The 14,893-nt window shown below is 43.0% G+C and overlaps 1 protein-coding gene across 4 annotated transcripts in view; it reads right to left on the bottom strand.

Moving 5' to 3' along the window:
* zcchc24 (zinc finger, CCHC domain containing 24) overlaps window positions 1–14,893 on the bottom strand; it is an 87,076-nt gene that overhangs the window by 59,982 nt on the left and 12,201 nt on the right. For all 4 annotated transcript variants that reach the window (XM_036986783.2, XM_090242293.1, XM_036986774.2 and 1 more), the window contains exon 2: window positions 12,201–12,401. In XM_036986783.2, coding sequence (XP_036842678.1) covers window positions 12,201–12,401 — 201 coding nt within the window. The remainder of the gene's footprint in view (window positions 1–12,200; window positions 12,402–14,893) is intronic.

Here is a 14,893-nt window from a genome sequence, read left to right as displayed (position 1 = left end):
CATACACACACACACACACACACCAATAGTCTGTTGTTCCACTGAGTAGCAGAAAGCACCCTACTGAGTGAACCTATGGGCCATTTGGGCCACGTCCGAAATAGCCCATAGGCAGTGCACTAAGGGCCCATAGGGTTCTGGTCAAAAGTAGTACATTATGTAGGGTATAGGGTTCCATTTGGGATGCAATCAATATAGGTTGCCTCCTGACCTCTCTGTCTGGATATCCTACAGACACACAATAGGAGCCTTCATCACCACAAAACATTCCCATCTGTAGATGTGTGTGTGTACGTGTGTGTGTGTGCATGTGTGTGTGTGTGTGTGTGTGTGTGTCACAGCTAGGGCCTTCTCCAATGGTGCCCATTCACCCCCAATACAAAGCGTTCAGTGTCAGTCTCTGCTCCCTGACACCCACCACAGTACCAGGGCTGATTCACTGTCTGTCTGTCTGTCTGTCTGTCTGTCTGTCTGTCTGTCTTTCTGTCTGAGAGAGAGATCTCTGCCATTCATTCAGATGTGGTTAGGAGTCACTGTGAGGAGAGCAGAGAGATAAACCACTGCTCATCTCTCTGAAGGTCTGATTTCTGCAGTCATCTGACTGGTTTTATTTTTAGAGAGTAAGTGTGTAGTAAACGTGTAGTAAGCATGTAGCAAGCGTGCAGTAAGCATGTAGTAACCATATAGTAAGCATTTAGTAAGTGTGTAGTAAGCATGTAGTAAGAATGTAGTAAGTGTGTAGTAAGTGTGTAGTAAGCATGCAGTGTGTAGTACGTTTGTAGTAAGCATGTAGCAAGTGTGTAGTAAGCATGCAGTAACCATATAGTAAGCATGTAGTAAGCGTGTAGTAAGCCTGCAGTGTGTAATGTAGTACGTGTGTAATAGGTGTGTAGTAAGCATGTAGTAAGTGTGTAGTATGTGTGTAGTAACCATGTAGTAACCATGTAGTACGCATGTAGTATGCGTGTAGTAAGCATGTAGTAACCATGTAGTAAGCATGTAGTAAGCGTGTAGTAACCATGTAGTAAGCATGTAGTAAGTGTGTAGCAAGCATGTAGCAAGCATGTAGTAAGCATGTACCAAGCATGTAGCAAGCATGTAGCAAGCATGTAGTAAGCATGTAGTATGTATGTAGCAAGCATGTAGTATGTGTGTAGTAACCATGTAGTAAGCATGTAGCAAGTGTGTAGTAAGCGTGTAGTATGTGTGTAGTAAGCATGTAGTAAACATGTAGTAAGCATGTAGTAAGCGTGTAGTATGTGTGTAGTAAGCATGTAGTAAGTGTGTAGTATGTGTGTAGTAAGCATGTAGTAAGCATGTAGTATGTGTGTAGTAAGCATGTAGTAAGCATGTAGTAAGCGTGTTGCCAATGTAATCTTCAATATGTTGTGTGATAAGTATTATCAAGAAGTCAAGAACAATATCAAATTCATCTCCTTTGAGAAAACACAAGCAACAGAGAAATAGGTCTGTCTGAGGTCTGTGAACGAGAGAGAGCGAGAGACGGAAAGAGAGCGAGAGCGAAAGAGAGAGAAACGGAAAGAGAGGGAGAGAGAGGAGAGAGGAGAGAGAGACAGACAGAAAGAGAGATAGACAGAGTGAAAAAAAGAGTGAGAATTAGATAGTGTATAAAGTCTCGTTATAACACACACGAAGAGAAAAGCTTGTTCCTTTCATCAGCTGATTACATAAGGATATAAGAGGAGGTACTGACCCACCTCTACCCGACTGTTTATTCCCCTGTGTTAACTCCTGCCCTCCCCACTCTTCTGTTACTATAGGCTTAGACTTGCAAACCAAATGGCACCCGATTCCCTATGGGCCCTGGTTAAAAGTAGGGCACTATATGGGGAATAAGGTACCCTTTGGGACACATCCTAGTGTAACGACTGAGAGCGGGCTTGGGATTGACTACAGTTCAGTATATGAAAGTTAATATCCAAATAAAAGTTAATGGAAAAATTATTATCTTGGGTTAATACATAATTGCCTTTAAACATCATCAGGATGTCTTTTGGGAGAATACATTGCAGAACAGATTGAAAGGGATATATAGCCTCTCCTCTCTCCACTACGTCAGCTAAATAAAGTTGACTCCAGATACATGCCATGGCTTGGGGCTGACGTGAGCGTGAAAATCAAATCAGAGTGAGTGAAAGGTTATGTTTGACTATTTTCAAAAAACGTAAAAATAATTTACAATATGGTTAAGAAAGAGGAGATACGATGTGAAGAATCGCGGAAAGACTGATTGAGATAGAGCCAGACTGTTAAGCAGCGATGAGTTCACCTGCCATTGTCCCCGTTTGATGACATAACAGTCCCCTGCCACAGACAGAAGTGGGTCAGGAGTCATGGTTACGACAACAGGAAGTGGACAGACTGACTTTTGTCTTAGCAAAACCCAGAACAACATTGGGAGGCACATGCATGCATGCACACGGACACACAGACACAGACACAGACAGAGGAAGAGTGGGATTCCTGTGCAGAGCCCAAACCAGCGGGAGTGAGGCAGGAAACCTGACTTTTATCATTCTTTTAACTTTGATTTCCTTTAGGAGGAAGTTGCTCTCACTGTGTGTGCTTTCTCACTCTATCTCCTCTCAGGGTGTGTCCAAAATGGCACACTAGTCCCTATACAGTGGCCCGTAGGGGTCTGGTCGAAAGTAGCGCACTACAGATGTAGGATCTTAACTTGATCACTCTTTTGCTGCTGAGAATTTTCTCAAATGTTTTAAAAATGTATGTTTTAAAAAGGCTTCCAAAGTTTGTCATTTCAACCTTAACATTTCAGTCTTGATTTGCCCTAATGAAAAATGTGTTAACCTCTACAAAAATGTCCATTAATCATAATCAACATAATAATTCAAATTTCCTGTTCCTGCAGGATAATTTTCCAGCTGTAGCAAATTGGCTGAAATTAAGATCCTACATCTGCATAAAGGGAATAGGTGGGACAATGTTACACCCCATCCCCTGGCTGAGACAAACAAACTCTACAGTGCCTTGCGAAAGTATTCGGCCCCCTTGAACTTTGCGACCTTTTGCCACATTTCAGGTTTCAAACATAAAGATATAAAACTGTATTTTTTTGTGAAGAATCAACAACAAGTGGGACACAATCATGAAGTGGAACGACATTTATTGGATATTTCAAACTTTTTTAACAAATCAAAAACTGAAAAATTGGGCGTGCAAAATTATTCAGCCCCCTTAAGTTAATACTTTGTAGCGCCACCTTTTGCTGCGATTACAGCTGTAAGTCGCTTGGGGTAGGTCTCTATCAGTTTTGCACATCGAGAGACTGACATTTTTTCCCATTCCTCCTTGCAAAACAGCTCGAGCTCAGTGAGGTTGGATGGAGAGCATTTGTGAACAGCAGTTTTCAGTTCTTTCCACAGATTCTCGATTGGATTCAGGTCTGGACTTTGACTTGGCCATTCTAACACCTGGATATGTTTTTTTTTGAACCATTCCATTGTAGATTTTGCTTTATGTTTTGGATCATTGTCTTGTTGGAAGACAAATCTCCGTCCCAGTCTCAGGTCTTTTGCAGACTCCATCAGGTTTTCTTCCAGAATGGTCCTGTATTTGGCTCCATCCATCTTCCCATCAATTTTAACCATCTTCCCTGTCCCTGCTGAAGAAAAGCAGGCCCAAACCATGATGCTGCCACCACCATGTTTGACAGTGGGGATGGTGTGTTCAGCTGTGTTGCTTTTACGCCAAACATAACGTTTTGCATTGTTGCCAAAAAGTTCAATTTTGGTTTCATCTGACCAGAGCACCTTCTTCCACATGTTTGGTGTGTCTCCCAGGTGGCTTGTGGCAAACTTTAAACGACACTTTTTATGGATATCTTTAAGAAATGGCTTTCTTCTTGCCACTCTTCCATAAAGGCCAGATTTGTGCAATATACGACTGATTGTTGTCCTATGGACAGAGTCTCCCACCTCAGCTGTAGATCTCTGCAGTTCATCCAGAGTGATCATGGGCCTCTTGGCTGCATCTCTGATCAGTCTTCTCCTTGTATGAGCTGAAAGTTTAGAGGGACGGCCAGGTCTTGGTAGATTTGCAGTGGTCTGATACTCCTTCCATTTCAATATTATCGCTTGCACAGTGCTCCTTGGGATGTTTAAAGCTTGGGAAATATTTTTGTATCCAAATCCGGCTTTAAACTTCTTCACAACAGTATCTCGGACCTGCCTGGTGTGTTCCTTGTTCTTCATGATGCTCTCTGCGCTTTTAACGGACCTCTGAGACTATCACAGTGCAGGTGCATTTATACGGAGACTTGATTACACACAGGTGGATTGTATTTATCATCATTAGTCATTTAGGTCAACATTGGATCATTCAGAGATCCTCACTGAACCTCTGGAGAGAGTTTGCTGCACTGAAAGTAAAGGGGCTGAATAATTTTGCACGCCCAATTTTTCAGTTTTTGATTTGTTAAAAAAGTTTGAAATATCCAATAAATGTCGTTCCACTTCATGATTGTGTCCCACTTGTTGTTGATTCTTCACAAAAAAATATAGTTTTATATCTTTATGTTTGAAGCCTGAAATGTGGCAAAAGGTCGCAAAGTTCAAGGGGGCCGAATACTTTCGCAAGGCACTGTATATGGCTTCACACCACCAGAATCAAACATCTCAAACTGCCACAGAAAATATGACCGTAAGTCTGTCTTCATCTCTTGCTACAGTACTGTTGAGGAAGGCAGATTCAATGTTTACCTACTGTCCATATCAAAACGTCTGTCCATATCAAAACGTCTGTCCATATCAAAACGTCTGTCCATATCTAAACGTCTGTCCATATCAAAACGTCTGTCATGTTTGGATTGAGTAAATCAGTGTTTTTACTCTTACCTGTGTCCTGCGCCTGACTCCTTCACTATCTTCTAGAGAGAGAGAGACAGAGAGAGCGAGAGAGAGAGAGAGAGAGAGAGAGCGAGAGAGACGGAGCGAGAGAGACAGAGAGAGACGGAGAGAGAGAGAGCGAGAGAGACGGAGAGAGAGAGCGAGAGAGACGGAGAGAGAGAGAGCGAGAGAGACAGAGAGCGAGAGCGAGAGAGACGGAGAGCGAGAGCGAGAGAGACGGAGAGAGAGAGAGAGCGAGAGAGACGGAGAGAGAGAGAGAGCGAGAGAGACGGAGAGAGAGAGAGCGAGAGAGACGGAGAGAGAGCGAGAGAGACAGAGAGAGAGAGAGAGAGCGAGAGAGACGGAGAGAGAGAGAGAGAGAGAGATAGAGAGAGAGAGACGGAGAGAGAGCGAGAGAGACGGAGAGAGAGAGAGAGAGACGGAGAGCGAGAGCGAGAGAGACGAGAGAGAGAGAGCGAGAGAGACGGAGAGAGAGAGAGCGAGAGAGACGGAGAGAGAGCGAGAGAGACGGAGAGAGAGAGAGAGACAGAGAGAGAGAGACGGAGAGAGAGAGAGAGAGAGAGAGAGCGAGAGAGACGGAGAGAGAGAGCGAGAGAGACGGAGAGAGAGAGAGCGAGAGAGACGGAGAGAGAGAGCGAGAGAGACGGAGAGAGAGAGTGAGAGAGACGGAGAGAGAGAGAGCGAGAGAGACGGAGAGAGAGAGAGCGAGAGAGACGGAGAGAGAGAGAGAGAGAGCGAGAGAGAGAGCGAGAGAGAGAGAGCGAGAGAGACGGAGAGAGAGAGGGCGAGAGAGACGGAGAGAGAGAGAGCGAGAGAGACGGAGAGAGAGAGAGCGAGAGAGACGGAGAGAGAGAGAGAGACAGAGAGAGAGAGCGAGAGAGACGGAGAGAGAGAGCGAGAGAGACGGAGAGAGAGAGCGAGAGAGACGGAGAGAGAGCGAGGGAGACGGAGAGAGAGCGAGAGAGACGGAGAGAGAGCGAGAGAGACGGAGAGACGGAGACAGATCGACGGAGACAGACAGACATAGACAGACAGAGACAGACAGACAGACAGAGACAGACAGAGACAGACAGACAGACAGACAGACAGACAGACAGAGAGAGACAGACAGACAGACAGACAGACAGACAGACAGACAGACAGACAGACAGAGACAGACAGAGACAGACAGAGACAGACAGAGACAGACAGACAGATTAAACGAGAGAGAGAGATAATGAGATGTTGTGAAAGTGGGATGGCCTGCTAAACTCACTAAACAGCTGGCAGGAATACAAGGGAATGTAAATACATGATTATATTTAAATACAGGTCAGTGAATCAGAGGAGAGGAGTGTCTAAAAGGAGAACATTGTCTGTGTCCCAAATGGCTCTCCATATAGTGCACTACTTTTGACCAGTGCCCATAGGTCACCCATGGTTCGAGCCCAGATTGGGGTGAGGAGAGGGACGGAAGCAATACTGTTACACACACAACATCAAATCTCCAGAATGAACCAGAACGGTGTTGATATATGAGGTTACGGTAATAGCTAAAGGCGCTGGATTGAAACTACAGCCCAGGTTCAATTGAGACCGTTATGACTGAAACCACACACACACACACGAATGCACGCTCACACACATGCATGTGCACAAGCGTACATACATGTGCCACACACGTGCTGACATGCACACGTTAGGAAAATGGGTGTGACCGGAGTAATTGTTTCGCACCGATTATGTCACAACACAGTAAAACACAAATTGCATATGCAATTACATATAATATGAATTTGATGATGTCACCTCTTCCATCCAGCCAATACAACAGAAAACAGAATCATTAAAACAAAACTGCTTACACAATCACCACGGTAAGAGTTTTTGGACAGAGCTTTTGCTCCTTTGTCGAATGGCAGAAAACTGAAGCATTTTATAATTCAACGACCACGTTTTTCTAGTTAAGTTTACGCAACCACAAGGAAGGAGTTCACCACTGTGCACAAACTACTCTGCCAGTAGTGACAGCATTGGAGTCTTTATAAGGTTCATCACCAGAAGAAAAACAAAACATTTTTAGAGTTACACATTAAAGACAATTTAAACAGCCATTTGCCTTCTGGTGTGCCCAGGATCACTTCACAGTGGTATACACACACACACACACACACACACACCCACACACTCACTCACACTCACACACGCATGCACGCACACACACGGTAACATGAGCAGTCAGCAGAACCCTATGACAAATGTCTACCATCACTCATCGCTCCCATAACAGACAGAACAAAGACATCTGAGGTGTGCGTGCATGCGTGAGTTCAGGTCAAACCTATGGTCAACATCAGGGGCGTGAGGAATAGCACTTAATGCTCAATGTGGTAACACACCACATTAGGTTGAACAGATACCATGACGTTTGGAGACGTCTTCACCTGCATGATAGATACTTGGTCTTGAGAGGGTCAACTTCATTAGAAAAAGTTACACAGATACCATGTAGGCTACTATTGTTGTGAGTAGCTGCTGCATCAACCCACAGCTAATGGGGATCTTAATAAACTAAACCAAACCAAGAAACTAGGCCTGTTTCTATCTATCTAGCTCTGACTAGGATGAGAGTCGATCAGCGAGTCGGATATCAGAGAACGAACAAGGCCAAGACGACCATCTGAGTCAGTGTTGATCAAAAAACACATGAAGCTCATTGATCTGACAGACAGAGCTCTTTTTATCCAGCAGGGATAATATGCCTTTTGTTCAAATAGTGATTATGGAACTGGAATGTGTGTATATATAGCTTCCACTGTTGCTGTTTCCAGTGTTGGGGAAGCTACTCTGAAAATATAGTCGACCAAGCCACCAATTACTTCACATTAGAAGAAGTTAAGATACATAAAAAAAGCTATCCTTAATAAAATACAGTGGTGGAAAAAGTACCCAATTGTCATACTTCAGTAAAAGTAAAGATACCTTAAAAGTAAAGATACTCAAGTAAAAGTAAAGATACCTTAAAAGTAAAGATACTCAAGTAAAAGTAAAGATACCTTAAAAGTAAAGATACTCAAGTAAAAGTAAAGATACCTTAAAAGTAAAGATACTCAAGTAAAAGTAAAGATACCTTAAAAGTAAAGATACTCAAGTAAAAGTAAAGATACCTTAAAAGTAAAGATACTCAAGTAAAAGTAAAGATACTCAAGTAAAAGTAAAGATACTCAAGTAAAAGTAAAGATACTCAAGTAAAAGTAAAGATTCCTTAAAAGTAAAGATACTCAAGTAAAAGTGCGTCAGATAGTAAAATACTACTTGAGTAAAAGTCTAGAAGTTTTTGGTTTTAAATATACTTAAGTATCAAAAGTAAATGTAATTGCTAAAATATACTTAAGTATCAAAAGTAAAAGTATAAATAATTTCAAATTCCTTATATTAAGCAAACCAGACAGCACCATTTTTTAAATTGTATATATTTTTTTTTACAGATAGCCAGGGGCACACTCCAACACTCAGACATCCTTTACAAACAAAGTGAGGCAGTAGGGATGACCATGGATGTTCTCTCTGTAAGTTTTGTATTTTACCTTTATTTAACCAGGCAAGTCAGTTAAGAACAAATTCTTATTTTCAATGACGGCCTGGGAACAGTGGGTTAACTGCCTGTTCAGGGGCAGAACGACAGATTTGTACCTTGTCAGCTCAGGGGTTTGAACTCGCAACCTTCCGGTTACTAGTCCAACGCTCTAACCACTAGTGTGAATTCGTGTGAATTCAACCATTTTCCTGTTCTGCTAAGCATTCAAAATGTAACAAGTACTTTTGGGTTTCAGGGAAAATGTATGGAGTAAAAAGTACATTATTTTCTTTGGGAACGTAGTAAAGTTAAAGTAGAAGTAAAAAATATAAATAGTAAGGTACAGATAACCCCAAAACACTACTTTAAAGTATTTTTTACTTAAGTACTTTACACCACTGCAATGAATCATTTCCTGAACTGACTGGATTCGAATGGAATTAACCCCAAACCCTGACACTAACTGACCTCAAATACTATAAATGTGATGTCAACCATTTCACAGGTAATAGTAGCACTGCATTGCCCACATTTCCAAAATCTTTGCCCTGTCTGTGCAGCCGAGAGATTCTAGAGTGCTGGTCATGAGAATAGAATGCTGGGTGTAGGAGTGGGCTGATGTCAGTGTGTAGAGCAGGGCAGCTTGAGGTCATTGGCCAGGGGAGGGGCAAAGGGGATAGGGGGAAGAGGGGATATGGACACTGGATGAGAGAGTGACTCAGTGACCCCCCCCCACACACACACATCAAATTACAGCAAATATTCCATGTGTTAATCCCTGTACAGGGGGAAACATGGCAAGTGGACGTCAATCAATGGATCATTTTCATTAGGGAAACATCAGAGGCGGAGCTCGCGATTGAGGCCACCAAACAAATCATGAACGAAAGTGGAAGACATTTTGGCTGTGCGCCAGGGGGGCAGCCAGGCCGCCAGGCCCCAGTGAACAGGACATTCTAGTCAGAACTGGGGGAGCGACCTCATTCTCCAAATAAAAGCCTGTTTACATAACACCTCGTTCGCCCTATGATAGCAGGCAGACAGGAAGAGAGGAGAGGAGAGAGAAGAGGAGAGAGGAGAGGAGAGCAGAGAGCTCCCAGAGGACCAGTGCCACCAGCGTTTCCTCTTTAGTCATACCAGAGAAGGATACAAGGACAGAGAGCAGAGGAATATCCTTGTAGTACCACTGCATACTAATCACTCCAGCTCCTCAGTAACTACGGAGGACTCTGGAAGAGACTACAACACTGTACCTAGGAGGATAGAGGGAGGGAAGCGTTAACATCACAGACTAAGCTGGAAAGAACTGGGGACTATTACAAGGGGGTAGAGGAGTATTAGGAGATGGAGAGTACACTGTAAAAAAAAACCGCTGTTTTTACGCAAACTTACTGGCAGCCAGTTACTATAAAAATAAGTACAGACTGTTACCTTAATTTCCATAGAAACGTTGGTTTAACAGAACATTACTGTAAAGGATCACAAACCCAGCAAATGGAGGCCTGTGATGTCCTGCACCTCAGGGACGTCTGCTTGAACAACATCACACTCATTCAGACCTGGGTCAAATATATACAGTACGTCTGTCCAATACTTTCAAAAACTTGAGCTATGGTTGAGTCATAAACATATCATTCAATTTAGTTCATCAAATGATGATTTAGTTCACTTGGTACAATGGAACCAATGGAGTAGTTCTCAAAGTTCAAACTACATTCCACATATAGCACTCCTCAAATACTTTCAAATACTTGAGCTGCGCTTGATCTAGTTTCCAAGCTAAATCAAGCTCAAATCATTTCTAATACTTGGCCTGTACTTGATGTCGTTCACCTAGTACAATGGAATCAACGGAATAGTGCCCAAAGTGCAAACGCCAAGCTACTGTAAATGAAGCACCCCTCAAATAATTTCAAGTATTGGACATATGCATTGTATCTGGCTCAGGTCTGCACTCATTTGGAGGGTCTTCCATGTATGTAATGTATGTGATGCAGGTGTGGTTGAAACACACTGTAGATCTGGTGTTTTCTGTGTATCCGTTTGCAGTTTAACGAACAGTTGGGGAGCCCCGACAAATTCGCTGTGATTTGAGTTACGCCGACGCGTACTTACGTGCGCGCACACACACACATTTCAGTTATGCCCATGAAGTCTAGACTGGTTTTCGTAGCGGTATATTTTTGAGAGGGTTTGGTGGTAATAACATTTCCACTGACTCTCTAAACTACACTGTAACGGCTGCCCTGCAACTGACCGGTTCAATGGTTTAAATACACAGTGATCACTATCAAGCACGGATTTACAACATCAACACAATACAAAGACAGGATTAGTGTTGACTCTGTCAGGTCTTAACCAGCAGCTCTACAAAATACACACACGCACACATGATAAACAGAGAGAGACAGAGAAAGAGAAAGAGAGAGAGAGAGAGAGAATAAGAGAATATCTGGCATCAACATAGGCTTATCTAACAACTTCTCCACACCAGAATTCTGAGAAAAACTGTCATTGTCCCTGTTTCGAAATCAGATATTTCCTTTTCAAACATAAACTCAGACAATGAAGTTTACTTTTACAAGGAAAAAGAGACAGAACGTTCCTCAAAGTGCCTGTATGTGAAAACCACAATAGTTATTTTGTGCTCCATAATCTCTCAGAATGCTATTTCATTTGTGCTATTGTGACATTTTACGGCATGGCAGTGTGCATAATACAGCATGATGTCAATAATGTGATGCTTGCAACATATCCATGTACATTGATCCTACTGTGTTTTGAGGTGCATCTACACATTTATCATTACTAGAAGTAGGCAATCCTAATATGTGATCGTTTTGGTTACTACAAAACATCATGTCATGTCTCCCATACATACATCATCCAATCAATAGGTGGGTAGATCCACAATTCTAGAATAAGTCTACCCGTCAAATTGCCAATGTGAGAGGTTCCAAAGCACATTCTACTCATTCTATTTATATGTGTAGACGTGTACCATCAGTACCATAGAGTCCTGTACCGATTCTGTTAAGCAGAAGAGAGCTCAGCTTGGACCCCATTGGTCACACTCTGGTACCCATGGAACCTCCCAGCTGGCACTCGCTGCTGATTCGCCATGATTACATCCATTTGCCTCACAGAAAGAAATGTATGTAGCCTACTGCGTTTGTTAAAAACAAATGAAATCCCCTGGCTAATGATAAAATGAAATCTGCTGATGATGAAAATGTGATTCGTATATCGCTGGTTCCATACTCTCAGAGTGAAGTTTCCTCTAGGTACAGATCTAGGATCAGCTTCCACTCCCCCAATTCTAACGTTAACCATTAGTGGAGAAAATCTTAAACTGACCAAAGATCAGCAACTAGGGTCAACTTCACCCTATTACTCCTCCCTCATAGTGAAGTTCGGTAGTCCGTCTGTCTGCCCAATGAACACACTCATGACCACGGAGGACAGAGGCTTGTCTGTCTGACAACTAGGTCAGGGCACAGCCACACAGATGCCACTGCCGCACAGCCATTGGCCAATTTCAAAAGGACATGATTGGCTGGAAATATGATCACACGACTCAACAGACGCCATTTTGGCTCTCGATGGCAGCCAGTAGCATTTTGGAATCGAAAGATAGTGAACCAATAGAATTAGAGGTAAAACAAAAAAACATGACTGCAAACAAATGACGAACAAATAAACAAACAAACAAACAAAAACACTTAAAAGAATAAGGACCATCTCGGCATGTGTCCTACCTGGGGGCAGTCTTTGATGTAGTGGCCCTTGTTGAAGCAGAGGTGGCACAGGTAGTTGGGCGGGGGTCTCTTACTTGGCTTGCGGGACTCTGAGGAGAGGGAAAGGTCGGAGAAGTGGTCTGTCAGGGTGTTGAGTCCATCAACGATGTTGTTGAGCGAGCCGTATGGCGAGACATTCTTATACACACTGTTATTCAACGCCTGGAACAGGGAGAGATGAGAAGACACAGTTGGAATATTACCCAGGGAAAAACACAGTTGGAAAATTACCCAGGGAAAAAACACAGTTGGAAAATTACCCAGGGAAAAAACACAGTTGGAATATTACCCAGGGAAAAAACATAGTTGGAATATGACACAGGGTAAAAACACAGTTGGAATATTACCCAGGGGAAAAAACACAGTTGGAATATTACCCAGGGAAAAAAACACAGTTGGAATATTACCCAGGGAAAAAAACACAGTTGGAATATGACACAGGGAAAAACACAGTTGGAAAATTACCCAGGGAAAAAAACACTGTTGGAATATGACCCAGGGAAAAAACACAGTTGGAATATGACCCAGGGAAAAAACACAGTTGGAATATTACCCAGGGAAAAACACAGTTGGAAAATTACCCAGGGAAAAAACACAGTTGGAATATTACCCAGGGAAAAAACACAGTTGGAAAATTACCCAGGGAAAAAACACAGTTGGAATATGACACAGGGGAAAAACACAGTTGGAATATTACCCAGGGAAAAACACAGTTGGAAAATTACCCAGGGAAAAAACACAGTTGGAATATTACCCAGGGAAAAAACACAGTTGGAATATGACACAGGGGAAAAACACAGTTGGAATATTACCCAGGGAAAAACACAGTTGGAAAATTACCCAGGGAAAAAACACAGTTGGAATATTACCCAGGGAAAAAACACAGTTGGAATATTACCCAGGGAAAAAAACACAGTTGGAATATGACACAGGGAAAAACACAGTTGGAAAATTACCCAGGGAAAAAAACACTGTTGGAATATGACCCAGGGAAAAAACACAGTTGGAATATGACACAGGGTAAAAACACAGTTGGAATATGACACAGGGTAAAAACACAGTTGGAATATTACCCAGGGAAAAAAACACAGTTGGAATATTACCCAGGGAAAAAACACAGTTGGAATATGACACAGGGTAAAAACACAGTTGGAATATTACCCAGGGAAAAAAACACAGTTGGAATATGACCCAGGGAAAGAACACAGTTGGAATATGACACAGGAAAAAAACACAGTTCGAATATGACACAGGGTAAAAACATGTATTTCTTGTGGAAACTTGAAGGAATTTGAAATAATTTGAACTCCCTCATTGCTTTTGTGGCAGAGCACCGAGCTTTATGGGTATATTTTACAAGAAAAGCACCTGCAACTCCCTCTATCATGCTTACAGACTAGTTCGATAAATCATACCACTAATGAAACAATAACACATACAAAAACTGCTATAGATTATTTTGCGTTTGGTATGCTGTTGAGTTTAATCACCAATTTCCGTTGACTGTCCTACGCCCTTCTTTTTTTTTTCTGTGTAAGAGAAAAGAAGATCCTCGATCATTTCTCTCATTAAATTCAGCACATCTGGCGCTCGGCCCAGCTGTAACTTATGAACTGGAAAAGTACTGGGGATGTCGAGAGAGAGAGAGAGAGAGAGAGAGAGAGAGAGAGAGAGAGAGAGAGAGAGAGAGAGAGAGAGAGAGAGAGAGAGAGAGAGAGAGAGAGAGAGAGAGAGAGAGAGAGAGAGAGAGAGAGAGAGAGAGAGAGAAGGAAGGAAAGAGAGAGAGAAGGAAGGAGAGAGAGAGAAGGAGAGAGAGAGAGAGGAGAGAGAGAGAGAAGGAGAGAGAGAGAAGGAGAGAGAGAGAAGGAGAGAGAGAAGGAAGGAGCGAGAGAGAGAAGGAAGGAGCGAGAGAGAGAGAAGGAAGGAGAGAGAGAGAAGGGGAGAGAGAAGGAAGGAGAGAGAGAGAGAATGAAGGAGAGAGAGAGAGAAGGAGAGAGAGACAAGGAAGGAGAGAGAGAGAGAAGGAGAGAGAGAAGGAAGGAGAGAGAGAGAGAGAAGGAAGGAGAGAGAGAGAAGGAGAGAGAGAGAGAAGGAGAGAGAGAGAAGGAGAGAGAGAGAGGAGAGAGCAAGAGAGAGAAGGAGAGAGAGAGAAGGAGAGAGTGAGAGAGAGAGAGAGAGTGAGAGAGACAGAGACAGAGACAGAGACAGAGAGAGAGAGACAGAGAGAGAGAGAGACAGAGAGAGAGAGAGACAGAGAGAGAGAGAGACAGAGAGAGACAGAGAGAGAGAGAGACAGAGAGAGACAGAGACAGAGACAGAGAGAAAGAGAGAGAGACACAGAGAGAGAGAGAGACAGAGAGAGACAGAGACAGAGAGACAGAGAGAGACAGAGAGAGACAGAGACAGAGACAGAGACAGAGAGACAGAGAGAGACAGAGACAGAGAGTGAGACAGAGACAGAGACAGAGGCTGAGAGACAGAGTGAGAGAGAGAGAGAGGCATGTGCATAGCCTGGTCCCAGATCTGTTTGTGCTGTCTTATGTGACAATGGCTATATAGGAGTTGGCAAGACACACAAACAGATCTGGGACCAGGCTATTATGGCCGCAGTCTCACACAGGCCTGTGAAACAACAGCATCAGTGTAAATACATG

Source organism: Oncorhynchus mykiss, chromosome 1 (genome assembly GCF_057628025.1).
Source record: "Oncorhynchus mykiss isolate SJ-2025 chromosome 1, ASM5762802v1, whole genome shotgun sequence".
In the NCBI taxonomy this organism is placed as follows: domain Eukaryota; kingdom Metazoa; phylum Chordata; class Actinopteri; order Salmoniformes; family Salmonidae; genus Oncorhynchus; species Oncorhynchus mykiss.
Note: the sequence above shows the minus strand (reverse complement) of the source record. Positions and strands in the feature narration are given on the sequence as shown.